The sequence below is a fragment of the Dasypus novemcinctus genome, chromosome 9 (assembly GCF_030445035.2).
Source record: "Dasypus novemcinctus isolate mDasNov1 chromosome 9, mDasNov1.1.hap2, whole genome shotgun sequence".
NCBI lineage: Eukaryota > Metazoa > Chordata > Mammalia > Cingulata > Dasypodidae > Dasypus > Dasypus novemcinctus.
The window spans coordinates 116,374,878-116,391,159 of NC_080681.1; the positions used below are offsets into that span (position 1 = coordinate 116,374,878).

The 16,282-nt window shown below is 56.2% G+C and overlaps 1 protein-coding gene across 1 annotated transcript; it reads right to left on the reverse strand.

Moving 5' to 3' along the window:
* Positions 1-5,558: 5,558 nt before the first annotated feature.
* On the reverse strand, positions 5,559-14,404 carry KLHDC7A (kelch domain containing 7A). Its single transcript, XM_004450204.4, has one exon. The coding sequence runs from the start codon at positions 14,037-14,039 to the stop codon at positions 11,757-11,759; it is 2,283 nt and encodes a 760-aa protein (XP_004450261.1). The 5' UTR covers positions 14,040-14,404; the 3' UTR covers positions 5,559-11,756.
* Positions 14,405-16,282: the final 1,878 nt, after the last annotated feature.

Genomic DNA, 16,282 nt, shown 5'->3' on the forward strand with positions numbered 1-16,282 from the left:
TGTGCTGGGGATTAGAGGCGAGTAGGGTGCGAGCGAGCGATGGGAGAACGGAGGGGCGATTCGTTGCCCCGGTGTTGTCTGCCACAGGGGGTGTTTGAGGAAAGGAAAAGAGGTATGAGACAGGCCTCTTGGAGACAGGGAAGCAAGCCAGGTGGGCAGCGCAGAGGACTGGGGGCAGCATGGTGGGCTGGGGGCAGCATGGAGGACTGGGGGCAGCGTGGGGGGCTGAGGGCAGCACGGAGGACTGGGGGCAGCGTGGAGGACTGGGGGCAGTGTGGAGGGCTGGGGGCAGTGTGGTGGGCTGGGGGCAGTGTGGAGGGCTGGGATCAGTGTGGTGGGCTGGGGGCAGCGTGGAGGGCTGGGATCAGCGTGGTGGGCTGGGGGCAGCGTGGAGGAGTGGGGGCAGCATGGGGGGCTAGGGGCAGCACGGAGGACTGGGGGCAGTGTGGAGGGCTGGTGGCAGTGTGGTGGGCTGGGGGCAGCACGGAGGACTGGGGGCAGCGTGGAGGGCTGGGGGCAGCGTGGGGGGCTAGGGGCAGCGTGGAGGACTGGGGGCAGCGTGGGGGGCTAGGGGCAGCACGGAGGACTGGGGGCAGTGTGGAGGGCTGGGGGCAGCGTGGAGGGCTGGGGGCAGTGTGGAGGGCTGGGGGCAGCACAGAGGACTGGGGGCAGCGTGGAGGGCTGGGGGCAGCATGTGGGCTGGGGGCAGCGTGGAGGGCTGGGGGCAGCGAGGAGGAATGGGGGAAGTGAGGAGGAATGGGGGAAGCGTGGAGGAATGGGGGCAGCATGGAGGGCTGGGGGCAGTGTGGATGAATGGGGGCAGCGTGTGGGCTGGGGGCAGCATGGAGGGCTGGGGGCAGCGAGGAGGAATGGGGGAAGTGTGGAGGAATGGGAGCAGCGTGGAGGGCTGGGGGCAGTGTGGAGGAATGGGGACAGTGTGTGGATTTGGGGGCATCATGGTGGGCTGGGGACAATGTGGTGGGCTGGGGGCAGTGTGGAGGAATGGGGGAAGCGTGGAGGAATGGGGGAAGCGTGGAGGGATGGGGGCAGCGTGGAGGGATGGGGACAGCGTGGAGGGCTGGGGGCAGCATGGAGGGCTGGGGGCAGCATGGAGGAATGGGGGAAGCGTGAAGGAATGGGGGAAGCATGGAAGGCTGGGGGCAGGGTGGAGGGCTGGGGGCAGTGTGGGGGAATGGGGACAGTGTGTGGATTGGGGGCATCGTGGTGGGCTGGGGACAGCGTGGTGGGCTGGGGGCAGCGTGGTGGGCTGGGGGCAGCGTGGAGGAATGGGGGAAGCGTGGAGGGCTGGGTGCAGTGTGAAGGGCTGGGGGCAGTGTGGAGGAATGGGGACGGTGTGTGGATTGGGGGCATCGTGGTGGGCTGGGGACAGTATGGAGGGCTGGGGGCAGCATGGAGGGCTGGGGGCAGCATGTGAGCTGTGGGCAGCATGGTGGGCTGGGGGCAGCGTGGAGGAATGGGGGCAGTGTGGTAGGCTGGGGGTGGCGTCATGGCTGGGGGCAGTGTGGTGTGGTGGGCTGGGGGCAGCGTCATGGATTGGGCTCAGTGTGGTGGGCTGGGGCCAGTGCTGAAAACTCAACTGAGGTACGTGACATTGCATTTCACACGAGGACACAGCTCAGCGGTGGCTTCCTCTGCGTGCTCTGTGCTGGGTAGCACATACAGAGAGGAGCAGGACGTTGCCCCTGCCCTCAGGGGAGTTGCTGGGGCCAGCAGACCTGCAGACAGAGGCTGCCAGAGGAGGAGCGAGCAGATTTAGTGCCGGGTCCTGGTTGACAGGGGAGGCGGAACAAAGCTGAGAGAAGCCACACTACCGAGACCTTGAAGGACGGGCATCCCCGTTCCAGCCGTGATCTCGCTAAGCCTTACTTGTTCTATCAGTCAAGTGGGACTGTGATGGGTCTCAAACCTCCGTGTGAAAGTCTAGGTGAATACAAGTGTTGGGTGCAGCAATTACAAGAGCTGTGGCGTGGCAAGTAGCCTCAGGACTTAGGATTTCCAACCATCATCCCCTGGGACTGAACTCATCTGGGAGGCTCTAGGGAGTCAAAAAATCACCTGCAGGAGTTTCAGCCCCTAAAGATCGAGGTGGGGTCTGAGAGGGCTCCCAGGCTGGCACTTGGCAACTCTGTTCTCTCAGTGAAGACCCTCAGCCAAGTCCTGGACCAGACGTGGAGTCAGCGAGATGGACAGCACCCCCTGAGCGAGACACAGGGAGCACACACTCAGCTTGAACCCCGAAGACCCCAGGAGGTGGCCGGGGGTCGGGGGAGGGGCAGCAAAGCCCCTCCTGTTCTCAGGGCCAGTCCACCGCTCCCGACTGTGCCGCAGCCCCGGGGCTTGACTGGGCTCTGTCAGTTATTGGCTCTGCCACCCTAGGCTAGTTACTTAAAGTCTCTGTGCCTCAGTTTCCTCATCTGTAAAACAGAGTAAAGAGCCTAACACCCAGGGCTGTTTTCAGAATTGAATGAATTCATGCAAGGAGAGTACTTACTTTGCTTGCTTACTCTTGAGTGCCCAGTGCTCAGTAGGTGTTAGTGATTATTTTTCAGGGAGCTGATCTCTGGCCTTTCTGAGCTGGCAGAGGGCTGAGCACCATGCCCACTGGCCCATGGCCAGGCCCCCAGGAGGACCGCAATGCCCTGCTTCTAGCTACAACAGAACCCAGGGCCAAGACGGTGAAAGACGAAGAATGCAGGATTTGGAGTCCGTCAGACTTGGGGTGGCACCCCAGTACCTCCACTTGCAACTGTGTGATCTTAGGAAAGTTGCTTCACTTTCTTGAACTCCGGTTTCTTTAACATCGATAACCATTTGTATCTCACAGAACTTCAGATCATTGAACTGTGGCTGTAAGGCCCACCACCCCAACATCTAGTGACTTCAAACCCCAACCATTTCTGTAGCTCATGGGTCTGTGGTTTGGCAGTCTGGGCTGGGTTCAGCAGGGTGGTTCTTCTGGTGGGGCTCGGTGGGCTCACTCAGGCATGGCCAGCCGGTGGCCAATGGTCTCGCTCAAGGTTGGGCAGCTGGCTGGCGGGTGACTGGGGTGACTGTGCCACATGTGTCTTGTCATCCAACAGGCTGGCCTGGGCTTGCTCACAAGGTGGCAACTGCAAGGTTTCCAAGAGCAACAAGAGAGCCAACCCAGTGCACCAGGGCTTTTCAAGCCTCTCCTTTCACCAAGTTTGCCACTGTCTCACTGGCTACAGCAAGTCACACGGCCTGATTCAAGGGGTGGGAAATTGAAGGAAGGAGGAGAACTTGGCAGCTTTGCAACCACCACAATTGTTTTGAGGATAAAATAGGATAATATGAGTAAAGAGCCTCTAACAGGGCCTGATGCGTCTTGAGTATTCAATAACTGTATTAAGAATTAAATTTCTCTAAGTTTCAAATAATAAAGAGGTGGGTATTATTATTATAATATCCTTCACTTAATAAATAAGTATTAAATCATCAATTTTAAGTTTTTAATAGTGTCTCATCTCAGTTTCCTCATCTATATAATGAGATAACCGTTCTGGCAGTGTCGACCGGAGGATCCAATGAGGAAATGATTGTGAAGTATTTGCACCGAGCCTGGCATGGGAATCACTATCATTGGTATAAAATCCATGTCTCCTCCACTTTGCACACCAAAAGGCAACTCAGACTCGATCGCGTCTTTGTTTTTTGTTTTATTTTGACCCACATCCCATATTTCAAAAAGCCCAAGCTCAGAGCTGTGTGTCGAGACGCTGCCCCAGGCTGTCCTTTCTTCCAGCTCCCCGGGCCTCTCCGAGTCTCCGGCTTGGGGGATTCCAGCCTGCCTTTGTGTTTCATGTCCCTTTCCTCCGCCTTAGCCTTCCATCTGCCTCGGGGGCTTGCTTCTGGCTGGAGCCACAGCTTAAATTCCGAGGGGGACACAGGGGTCCCAAGGCCCCCCCAGGTCAGGATTGCAAAGGCAGGGGTTCCTGGAACCCCTGAAGAGCTGCAGCCCAGCCCAGCCCCCGCTCGGCACGCTTCGGGCTCTTACTCGTCTGCAAACCAGAGGAGCACGCGTCCACCTTGCAGCTTCTCTTGGCTTCCAGGGGCCCCTGAGCGGCACCTGACAGCGCCTGAGCGCTAGCGAACACTCTGGGAAACGCTGAGCAGTTTGAGCCCGGGGAAACGCAAATCAGCGAGTCAGTCAATTCTCAGCTGTCCACGCTGGAATGGGAGCACAGAGGCTCAGGGACCCAAAACCTGGACGGCCCAGCAGCTTGACAACTTTACCTAGTTGTCAAGACCTTAGCAGACAGGATGGGCCTCTGCCGCTGAAATGTCAGGCAACCTTCCTTCTCTGGGGCCAGGACCCCAAAGGAGAACGAGAGGATCCCCTGAGCTGGCTCAGGACAGTCCCCCTTTAGGAGACACTGACTCTCCGAGAAAGTCCCAGTCCTTGAAGTGTCAGCCCTCACAGCGCCCCCATGAGGCTGACAGTGGGAAACCCATTTTGTAGATGTGCCAGTGTGGGCCAGAGATTTAAGAAAATTTGCCTGGAGTTTGAAGTTTAAGGATGGAGCATAACTGATTGGCAAGGATGACGAAGGGGTTGAGGGCAGCCCAGAGACAGGCTGATGCCAAGCCCTTGGCTCCAAGGTTTCATCATAGGGGATAGGAACGAGCACAGGCAGGGAGGGGGAAGCCCTGGGTTCAAGCTCACTTTTTTTTTAAGATTTATTTTTTATTTATTTCTCTCCCCTTCCCCGTTCCCCCCCCCCAGTTGTCTGCTCTCTATGTCCATTCGCTGTGTGTTCTTCTGTGTCCTTTTGTGTCAGTGGCACCCGGAATCTGTGTCTCGTTGCGTCATCTTGCTGCGTCAGCTCTCCGTGTGTGTGCGGCGCCATTCCTGGGCAGGCTGCACTTTTATCGCGCTGGGTGACTCTCCTTATGGGGCGTGCTCCTTGTGCGTGGGGCTCCCCTATGTGCGGGACACCCCGGCATGGCACAGCACTCCTTGCGTGCATCAGCACTGCGCGTGGGCCAGCTCATTACAAGGGTCAGGCGGCCCTGGGTCTGAACCTTGGACCTCCCATGTGGTAGGCGGACGCCCTATCCGTTGGGCCAAATCCGCTTCCCCAAGCTCGCTTTTAAGGAAATGGAGGGTCTTTGGACTTTGACATAAAAAGCAAGTTTCCTTAAACTCTCTGAACCTCAGTTTTCTCACCTGTAAAATGGGGGTGCCATGCCAACCTTGTGGGCACCAGTGAGGCCATGGGTGTAAAGCTTAGCCCAGTGCTGGGCAGATGCAGAGCCGGGCCGCGTGAACTTGGTTCCCTTTCTTACATCCTAGTTCCAAAAACACCACAGGGAGGGCAGCGAGGATGACTCTGTCCAGCCAGCAGGGCATTTCCAAGAGCAGCCCTGTGTCCTCCAGGCAGGGCGGGCCCAGGCCCCTGCCGGAGGGAAATGCTGTGGCTTCTGTGGTTGCTGGGGCAACGCGGCTGCCATTCCAGGCAGGACCTAGACTGGGTTTCTCTTGTTAAATATTGAAGGAGGCCTCGGGCAGAGAGGAATGAGGAAACAAAGGGCATTTTATTTATGATCATGAAAGAAAACAACAGAAGAAAAATCCACAAGCCCAATTGGAGGAGGGGGGACGCTTAAAAACTGGAGAACCTCCACTCAATGGGCCATTGGGCAACTATTAAAGTGATGTTTCCCGAAGATTTGTGGTAACATGGGAAAATGCTTATTCTAAAATGCTACATGAAGAAAAAGGAAGCTACTGAATCATATATTCAGCATAATCACACCTAAGCAAAAATCAAACAAAAGCCATGCGTAGAAAAAAGACTGACTGGAGGGGCTTGCCCCACAGCAGGTGTTGTCTTTGGGGGGCAAAGGCGGGGAGATCTTTTATACTTTTCTCTATTTTCCTTTTTTTTTTTTCTTTTCTGTAATGGGCATGGTTGGCTTAAGGCGGAAAGCAATCCAAATTTACCATTATTTTTTCTAAGAAATAAGAACTCTTGAGAGCGCAGGCTAGACGGCTCAGGAAAAGCCATGTGACCCAGAGGCTGCTCTGAGGCGAAGGGCAGGAGCTCAAAGACCCCAGGCTATTAGATGAGGCCAAGTGGAAATCCTACTCCCCGACCCCTGGGGTGATAACTGCCAGCTGACACCCCGCCGGCCTCGAATGGCGTCTGCTGAATGCTGGTAATTATTTTCACTCGCCCCTAAAAATATGGGCTCTGCTTCTCTCACGGGGAGTGCAGGTTATTCCAGTCCTAGAGGCCTCTCTGTTACCAATGTTGGCGTAACTGAATTTTTCCGCTCCTGCCCTCCACGCACCAGGCAGGCAGCCCCGCCCTTCACTCCGGGCAGCAGGCCCCGCCTGCCCCCTCCCTGGGTCACTTCTGGTCTGTTGAACTCCCAGATTCAGGCCTCCCCTCAAAGGTCACACTACTTAAAAGAGCAAGCCCTTTCTCCCTGTCTTGGCTGTCCCATTTCCCTGCCTTTTCTTTCTCTGTAGGTTCTATTGACTTGTTTACCCATTTGCTTTTTTTTTTTATTTAATTTTTTTGTCTTTATTTGATTTTTTAACGTTACATTAAAAAAATATGAGGTCCCCAAATACCCCCCCACCCCTCTCATCCCACTCCTCCCCCCATAACAACAACCTCCTCCATCATCATGAGACATTTATTGCATTTGGTGAATACATCTCTGCGCACCGCTGCACCTCATGGTCAATGGTCCACACCATAGCCCACACTCTCCCACAGTCTACCCAGTGGGCCATGGGAGGACATACAATGTCTGGTAACTGTTCCTGCAGCACCAGCCAGGACAACTCCAACCCCGGAAAATGCCCCTGCATCACATCTCTTCCTCCCACTCTCTACCCCCAGCAGCCACCATGGCCACTTTCTCCACACCAAAGCCACATTTTCTTTGATTACTAATCACAATAGTTCATGAATAGAATATCAGTAAATCCACTCTAATCCATACTCTATTCCTCCATCCTGTGGACCTTAGAATGGTTGTGTCCACTCCACATCTGTATCAAGAGGGGGCTTAGATTCCACATGGATGCTGGATGCAATTCTCCTGCTTGCAGTTATAGGCACTCTTGGCTCCCTGGTGTGGTGGTTGACCTTCTTCACCTCCATGTTAGCTGAGTGAGGTAAGTCCCATAGACCAGAGTGCAAGTCTGTTGAGGCTCAGGGCCTGGCTATCACATGGTCAGTCCTGAGATTCAGGTCCCCTGGGTATACTTTCAACCCCAGCACCAACTACAGTTCCGGTAAAAGTAACTGGAGAGGCTTGTGGACAAAGATCACATCTGAATCCAGCTCCATCACACAGAAACACAAACTCCAAAGTAGGGCACTGACATGGCAGTGAACTCCGTCTGCCATGACCATAGAACCTGTGGGTCTCTGTAGCCCTCAGAAGAACCAATACCTGTGGTTGTATCTACTTTATCTGTCTCTGGGACTCTGCTCAGGTGTGCATAAGAGCAACCCCTCTGATAACCTCCCAGCCCTTTTTGGAGACTCATAGCCATATAAACTCATTTGTCCTTTCCATTTCCCCCTTTTGTTTAAGTCAAAAAGCATATTTTTTAACTCCTGGTATTATATGTAGACTGAGATATTCTGCTGGTCCGTGTTGACCCTTTTATTCAAGGTCATTTTCTAGTTACATCATCAGCTGGTACTTAGTAGTAATCCCTCAGCATCAGGGAGGCTCATCCCCGGGAGTCACGTCCCATACTGGGGCCAGGGAAGGCAATACATTTACACGCTGAGTTTGGCTTTGAGACTGGCCACATTTGAGCAACACGGAGGCTCTCAGGAGGAACTCTTAGGCACCCTGCAGCTCTAGGCCTTGTTCTTATTTCAGGTGCACAGTCTTACAAGCATAGTCATTAGTATCAACAGTTCTTTGTTGGACCTTCCTTCTTTTTTGGTCTTTGCTGTTGCACTTGGGGGATTGTTGCTGTTCCTTTAGGGACTGTGATAGAGCTCCCCTGGCTAGGAACTCAGCATTCTCTCAGTTGTTGTTTTTAATTGTATCCACTATGAAAATATCCAAACATTTTTATGTACTCTGGATATATGCCCTGGAGAACTCCTTGCCAACCATGTGTCCCCTGTCAAAACATCCCACACCAGTATTCCTCCCCTGCCATTGTTGAACCTCTCTGTGACCCAAAACTTCTTCAAAAATGAGGCCCAATATATTGCCAGGTTCCATTAATAGTAAAATGGAATAGAGTGGTAAATTTAAAGGTTAGATATAGAATACCTATTAATTTAGAAAAATTAAGGTAAAAATAAATTAGGGTATTAAAAAATTTAAAAATGCAAAAGCTTTGTTTTTGATGTTTTGCCTTCCATCACTGCAGTAAGTGTTGCCCTGTATGCAAATTGGCAAGGCAACTTCTTCCATCTTTTCCTCAGGGTCTACATCCTTTCTTTTTCTTTTTTTTTCCCCTAATTATTGAGCTTATTTCACAAAAGTTTTAGATCACAGTAATTCATATATACAATATACAGTACTCTCACATAGCCAACATAAAACGGTTTTCCCTTCCACAGCAATAATCTTTTTACATATTCATACTCTATTTACTGAAACTGATGCACAGATATTGAGACAATAGCTTTCAAACATGGTAAAATTTGGGTTTACATTGTGGTTTATATTTTAGACTATACAATTTTCTAAATTTTTAGTTATCTTATGTTTTACATTATGATTTACATTTTAGCCTATCAGCCCCTATATATTTTTGGTGTATTTTAACATGTCTTATATCCATCCTTGCATAATCTTGTGGAACACTTCTATTGCCCACACAGTTACACTGATTCCATCTATTCAATACCTCTCCCCCCCCCCTTAGGGCCCACAGTGACAGTCAATCTTCATTGCTTGAAGGGCCATGTTCAGAGATACTTGCAACAGTGTTGAGGGCTTGACATGCTCAACTGCCCTAATGCACTGGGAGCCACCATTTCTCCCGAGAGATACAATTCCCTCTATTTGAGAACATTTGCTTTTTAAACCGCCTGTTTTCCTCCGCTGGAACGTAAGCTCCACCAGGGCAGGGACGGCTGCCTCCCCAGCACCTGGGGCAGGGCCCGACCCACGGGAGGCCTTCTAGAAAGGTTTGTTTCTCAAGGGAGTGGATGAGTGCTGACCGCCAGAGGCTCCAGGGGCTCTCCAGGCCCCCTGAACTTCCTTGCTCCATCACGATGACCCCGACCACTCCCACCCCAGCCCAGCTCCCGAGGCCCAGGCTAGCGATGACAAACGCACCAGCTCTAACCTCGCCACGCCCAGGAATGGGCTGACGCAGCTCTGAGGCCATTGCCAGGGTTAGCGGGGTGCGGCATGGAGATTGACTCGTGCCACCTGCCTGGGACCATGAGGGCGGTAGACGGGATGAGCCGTTTCCTTCTCGCCGAGCCCAGGCCCAAACCTCGGCTCCCCTCTCGTCAGGAAGCCCACACTCACCAGCGCTGGGGCCTGGCCTGAATCTTACTGCCTCAGGCCTGGAAGCCTGTCCCGGAGGGTCCCTCTGAGCCTGGAGACCTTCCTGGATCTCTACTCCGCAGAGGCCTCGTCCTCTGCTGGCTCCTTCCTGGAGGCCTGCCCTTGGGGGACAGCTCCAGCTCCCAGACAGGACCCTCCTGTGCCCTTCTGGGGCATGCCCTCTGGGAGCCATCGCCTTCCACCCTGGGGGCCCCTCGGGAGGCTGATGCCCCGGTGTTGCCCGTCCCCCCCAAAACCTGGTGCCCAGAGCCCGAGTGCCATTGAGTCCCCTGTGGAGGCTCCCGGGTGTCCCAAGGCAGGGCCACCAGGACCCTTGGCACACTTGTCTGCCTGGCGTGGAGATGCAGAAGGGGCTGCAAGGTGTCCCCCCTCCCCCACCCCATCAACGTGGAGATTAACCTGCTTTACGTGGAACGAGGAGGACGAAGCCGCACGCCGTGTCCTGCACAGAGGTAGCCCCTCCAAATCATGCCGTCTGGGTGCACCTGGCATCGTCCTGACGCCGAGCTGGGGCACGGCCTGGGCTGGGTCGGGGAGGGGTAACTTCCCGCAAGGGCCAGCCGTGGTCCCTCCCAGTTCCTGATTTAGCAATAAACTAAGCAACCTCATTTTCCCAGGCCTTAGGTTAGGGGACAACGAAAGCTCTCTTCTCCTTTCTATGCTACCTTTCTTCTTACTCTGTTCTAAATTGCATCTTCTGTAAGGCACTCAGCCTCAGCCTCAGCAGCTGCAGCGGACACCAGCTGACCCATCAGGACCACCCTTGAACTTGGGAAGGGCTTTCTCCACGACAGAGGCAGAGAAGGATACAAATTGTCCTCCCCATTTTTTAGATAAAGACTCAAGTCCAAAATGTCCTCACTTGTCAGGCCCTGCCCTGATATGCCTCCCAGCTCTTCTTTCCTCCATGCTGCTTGTCACCTTAGGACTGGTCCCAGCGCCACTGGCCTCTGAAGCACCTGCCGCATTATATCTGTGGACGCATCACCTTTGTAGAGGGGACAAGAACTCTGGTGACAGATCGAGCCAGTCTCTCTCTCTTCCCTCAGGAAGAACGAGCACTTTCTCAAGGATAGAGGTTCTCCTCCATTTCAGAATTTACCAAACCTCGTGTGCAAGGAGTTGCTGGTCTCTGGATCCTCCCCTAGAATCTTCCAGTCCCACCATGGTCCTGTCCCCCTTTGATCCCCCAGCATCTCCTGTCTGGTGAGACAAACCTGGTCACTCACGGCACTGGGAGGGCAAACCATGCCATCACTTCATACCAGCCCTGGGGGACTGACCGGCCACCCCTGCTCCCAGACAGGAGGGCTGTGCTGCCTTGAGAGCTGTGAGCGAAGACGCTGAGACCCAGGGTGAGCGCGGTGGCCGTTAGCCATGGCCACCGTGAGCGCCAACAGGAGGCGGCCCCAGGGCCACATGCCTACCGCCCCGGCCTGAGACCTCATCCGTAGATTTAACTGTGCCTAGCAGGGCACTAGGAGCAGATGCTCCTTTCCAAGTGGCTGGTAAAAGGGGATGAATCTCCTCTGTCTTTTACTACCTCTAAAATTCCACATACGAGAAAAAGTTAAGAGGACTGGGGTAAGTTACTCTGCAAGTAAGAGTCCCTGCCCCTGGGGCAGCACCAACTTTAGCTTCTCTTGTTCCTTCTCAAAACCCTGCTCCCTCTGAGTGACCACCTGGGGCTCCCCTGGGCTCCTTTCTGGTCTGGCCAGTGTTGCATCCCTGAGTTTTTCCGAACTGTGTGTGCTTTTTGGCACCTGGGAAGGGGGACCTGGTGGCTTCTGGAAAGCAATCCACCTCTAGAGTGGTCAGCTTGAAGGGTCTCTGGGGGCCAACTGGTACCTGGAACCGTGGTTGCCATCAGGCTGTGCCCCTGAACTTTGGAGGGGTCCTAGAGTAGCACCCCCAAGAATTCAGATTAGAGGCAAGGTGGCCATCACCCCAGCAGATGTGCCGTCCCCTGCTTCAGAACACCAGCCAGGAGCATGGCTTTTCCCATAGACCTCTGCAGCCCCCCGAGGGCAGAGCCCCATCTAAGACCCCGGAGCCGGCGGAGAAGGTTGGGTTAGAACTCCCTTCTTTCTGTCCAAATTCCAGGACCGCCCAATCTCCCTGAAATGGCCCGTGGAGCAGTGGGTCCCGGCAGGGGGCCCTGTGCCGCCCCATTTTGCATGAGGAGCCCGGCAGAGGGGTCCCTAGACGCTGGTCTGAGGCACACGGGGGGCGGGCAGGGTGAGGACGGTGGGCAGGAGGCTGCCCCGCGGGGAGGGAAAGCTCTGCAGCTCCTTGGGCACAAACCTGGGCGAGACGTGGTCGGCCAGGAAGCAGAGGGTGCGCCGGCAGCCCACGCAGTAGATGAGGCTGTCCACCGCGGCGCACTGGAAGGCGGCTGGGTACGGCGTCCGCAGCGTGGCGCACTCGTACCAGAGCCGGGCGCTGGCGCTGCAGCGCTGCACGCAGACGCCCAGGCTGCGGTGGAGGTCGAAGCGGTAGAGAAAGCCGCCCACCGCCACCATCTCGGCCGTGCGGTCCCTGCCGCCCCCCGTGGGGCCGGCCCACCAACGCTGCTCCTGGGCTGAGAAGCGGAGCAGCAGGTAGCGCAGCGTGCCCCCCGTGACGAAGATCTCCCCCGCGCAGGCCGTGGCCGTGTGCGCCAGGGCAAACGTGTCATTGGGGAGCGGCGGCGCAAAGGCCCAGCGGTCCAGGCGGGGGTCGTAACGCTCGACCGTGTTCAGACACTCGCCCCCGATGGCGTACAGGTGCCCGTCCAGGGCCACCAGGCGGCAGTGGGGCCGGGCCTGGTTCAGCGGGCACACCTCGCTCCAAATCCCCGTCAGGGGGTTGTAGCAGAAGACGCGGCCGGAGGGCTGGCGCCCAGGCCCCTGGCACCCGGACACCACGAAGAGATAGTTGAAGAGACTGCAGATGGCACAGCCCCGGGACACGGCCTCGGGCGGCAGGCGGGCCAGCGGGTGCCAGGCGTCCTGCTCGTCGTCGTAGCAGCAGAGGCGGCCCGAGCCCTCCTGCGGGCAGACATCGGCCACCACCAGGTGCTTGCGGCCCTGCAGCCTCCGCTGGAGGATCAGCTCCCGCTCCGCCCCACTCAGGCAGCCGTAGATGTCTGGGCTGCGCAGCACCTGGAGGTAGTTGTCGCTCATCACCTTGTAGGCTGCCTCCTTCAGGGCCTCCAGATTCTGCCTCTTGGCCAAGGTCAGCACCTGGTAGCAATTGCCCAGATCCAGGTGGATGTCTGAGGCTGAACTGGGGCTGAGCGGGAGGTGGAGGAAATTGGTCCCTGCCACCGGCTGCACACGGGGCTCGGCTCTGCTTCCGGCTGAGCAGGACTGGAGGGAAGTCAGGGAGGTGGCGCCGGCCGGCCGGGCCCCCTGGTCTGGGCCAGATGCAGCCAGGGCCCGAAAGCCATCCAGCTGCAGTTGCAGCTCTGGGTTCTCCACGATCTGGAGGAGGCTGGCTTTCCTGCTGAAGGTGGGGGTCACAGGGCGGGGGGAGGTGGACGTTTCGTCCCCACCTTCTGTGTGGCTGCTGGAGGCGGCCCCTCGCCCTGGGGGGCCTGCCGGTGGCGCCGGGGAGGGAGCCTCAGCCAGGGCTGCAGTCGCAGGGTCCAGCCTGTCTCTGGCGATGGACCGAGAGAAGGACTCGACGTGGTAATCATACACCTTGCCCTTCAGCCTCGGCCCGCTCCCCTCCGCCTTCTCCTGTATGACATTCTCCTCCACTCGGATCCGGGCCATGGACGAGAACGTGTAGGAGGTGCTGGTGGTCTCTTCCTGCAGGTGCAGGGCCAGGGCCAAGTCCTTGACAACCCGGAGAGCCCCAGCCTCCTCCCTGCTGACCCCCTTCAAGACCCAGCTCTGGTTCGTGTCCCTGCTGCCTTGAGTGTGGGCCATCCAGCACTGGTGGGGGAAGTCCAGTTCCCCTGCCACTGGCTGCCCGGGGGATCTGCCAACCTGCGGTGGGGAGCATTTAGGTTCACTGCCCGAGTCGGGGCAGTGGGAAGGGCCGGGCTTACCACCAACTGCTGTCCCAGCTTCCCAGCCACCGCGGCCAGGAGGCGCCAGCTGGGCATCCGGGCACTGTCCGCCCTGCTCCTCACCAGCTCCTTTTCTCCGGGGCTCCCCGTCTTCGGAAGGGACTCCCGTTGCCAGGACACAGGAGCCTCCCGGATTCTTCCAGTGGCTGCCCCGTGGTGGTCCGGCCCTCTGGTTGACCCTCCGGCATCTCAGCCCCCTTGGCAGCACACCGGGAGAAGCTGGGATGGCAGGCTGCCCTGAGCCCCCTGCTTCCTCTTCGGCTGGGGCCTTGGCGTTCCCACCCTCCTGCGGGGCCTGGGCCAGCCTTGACCTGTACAGTCTGTAGGCTGCGGTCAGCAGGAGCAGGGCGGCAGCGGACAGCACCACTTTGCCGGTCAGCTGCATGTCCAAGTGCCAGCCCTGGGCCTCCGCTCCTCCCGGGAGCATGCTTCTCGAGCCGGCGGGCACAGGAATGTAAAGAATCCGATTAATGATTGCCCAATAGAGGCTGGTTCCTAGTTCCTGCCGAGCTGAGCAGGAGGGAGTTCTGGGCAGGCTCCGGCCAGTGGAGGAGTTAGAGCAAAGGTGACTTTGCTTTGGCAGAGGGCGGCTGCTGGGGCCCAGGCTGGCAGGTCCTCCGTGGCTGGCCTCCCTCCTTCTGTCCTTTGATGCTTTGCCTGGGGCAGTGGGGTCTGCCTAGGGGTTGTACTTGGGATTGGCCACCTGAGCCAGCTCGGCGGCGGGCAGCTGGTCGTGCAAGAGTGTCCAGTGGATACACGAAGAGGGAGGAAGCACTTAACCAGTCACCTGATGCCAGGAAATGCGCGGGGTTGGTTATGATTCGCGTGTGTGCTTTTTTTTTCCTTTCGTCATTTGCAAGTTGACGGGGCTAGGAAGGACTGGGTGTGGGGAGTTGGGGCAGGTGGAGCTGCAGTGAGGGTGGCATGGGATCCTCCCTGGGTGCTTCCTTCCTGGGGGATCTGCCGGTCCCCATGGTGGGTGGAGGCAGGAGCTGCAGCCCAGCTGCTCGACTTGAGTGTCTCTGCCAGCCTTGTCCCTATGACTGTCCCAAGAGAAACCGGGCTTCCTGGGAAGGACCAACACATCGCAGTAGTTTCCCAATCGGGGTGAGACGTGGGACAGACCCTCTCTCAAATCAGGACCACCTCATAGGGCGAGGTGCAGAGGGCAGACCCGAGCCCCCCCCCCCCCCCCGCCATCTACCTGGCTCTGCCACTCAATGGCTGGGTGACCTTAGGCCAGTGGCATTACCTCTCTGTGCCTCAGTTTCCACATCTCAAAAAATGGGTTGTGACAGCATATCCATCATATGATTGTGCTGAGAACTGAATGGGTTAATGTACGTAAGCCTTGAGGACAGCACCTCCAAGCCATAAAAGCTCAGTAAATATTAGCTCTTCTTTCGCCCCTTTCCCCTCCTCCCGCCTAACCTTCATCAGTATTGTTATTAAGTCAGTCGTCATCCACAGGCTCTTCTGAAGCACAGGCCTGGTTCTGCCCCTCCCCTCATCAAGGAAGGGTCCCCGAAGGCCAGTGCAGGGTCTCAAACTCACACTCAGATGGGAGCCAGGCAGGTAATATCAACAGGTGAGGCCTGCCCAGCCGTGGTTGCCAGGTCCTGACCCAAAACTACCAGACCTTCCCATCGTTCTAGAGAAGCTTAGAATCTAGGAAGTGATGTGACCACTCTCAATTTTTAAAAGTTAGCATATATTAAAAAAGAAAAAAAAAGAAAATCACTTGTTGGACCACCTGGCTCACATGCCTGGGGACCCATGGCACTGAAGGCTTTGACTCCTTAACTGGAATTCCCAGCTCTCTGCTCTCCAGTCTTGACTTACCCTTCTAAAGCCATCTTCTGATGGCTGTCCAAAATGCCTGGATTTGTCGCCTCTGGCCCAGTGTCCAGGCCGACATCTCATCGGACAGAAGGTGCCCCCTCCTCTTTGCTGGTGGACAGCCCTCCAGCCTCCCGCTGGGCCAAAGGCCGTGTTTCCCACGCTGCCTTCACCGGCGCATCACCCCAGCTGAGAGCATCTTTCTCTTCTCTGGGTCCCTTGTTCAGTGCTCCTCCTCTAGGGCTCATCTCATTTGCAGAGTCATAATGCTCGTTGTATAGAGTACAACTGGATGGTAAGTCCCTTGAAGACAGCGAATGACCCCTGCCCAGCTTAGGATCCTGAGGCCTACCCTGGGCCCTGCATTATCAGGCCAACGGCCAAGGTGGATTGTGCCTTTATGCTGGATATTTTGGACGAATTTTACCTAATGCTCACCGTGCCCTTTGAGAGAGGTACAATTGTTATCCCCATTTTATGGCAGAGGTGACTGGTGCTCCACAGTTATGTCAACTTGGTTGTCATTAGATTCTCCAATCCCTTTGGAAATAGTCTCCAAAGTTCTTTTTTTTTTTTTTTAAAGGTTTATTTTATTAATTTTTCTCCCCTTACTCCCTGTTGTTTGCTCTCTGTGTCCATTTGCTGTGTGTTCTTCTGCGTCAGCTTGCATTATACGGTGGCCCTGGGAAGCTGTGTTTCTTTTTTGTTGCATCATCTTGCTGCATCAGCTTTCTGTGTGTGGGGCACCACTTCTGGGCGGGCTGTGCTTTTTTCATAGGGCGGCTCTCCTTGCGGGGTGCACTCCTTGCACGTGGGGCACCCTTACGTGGG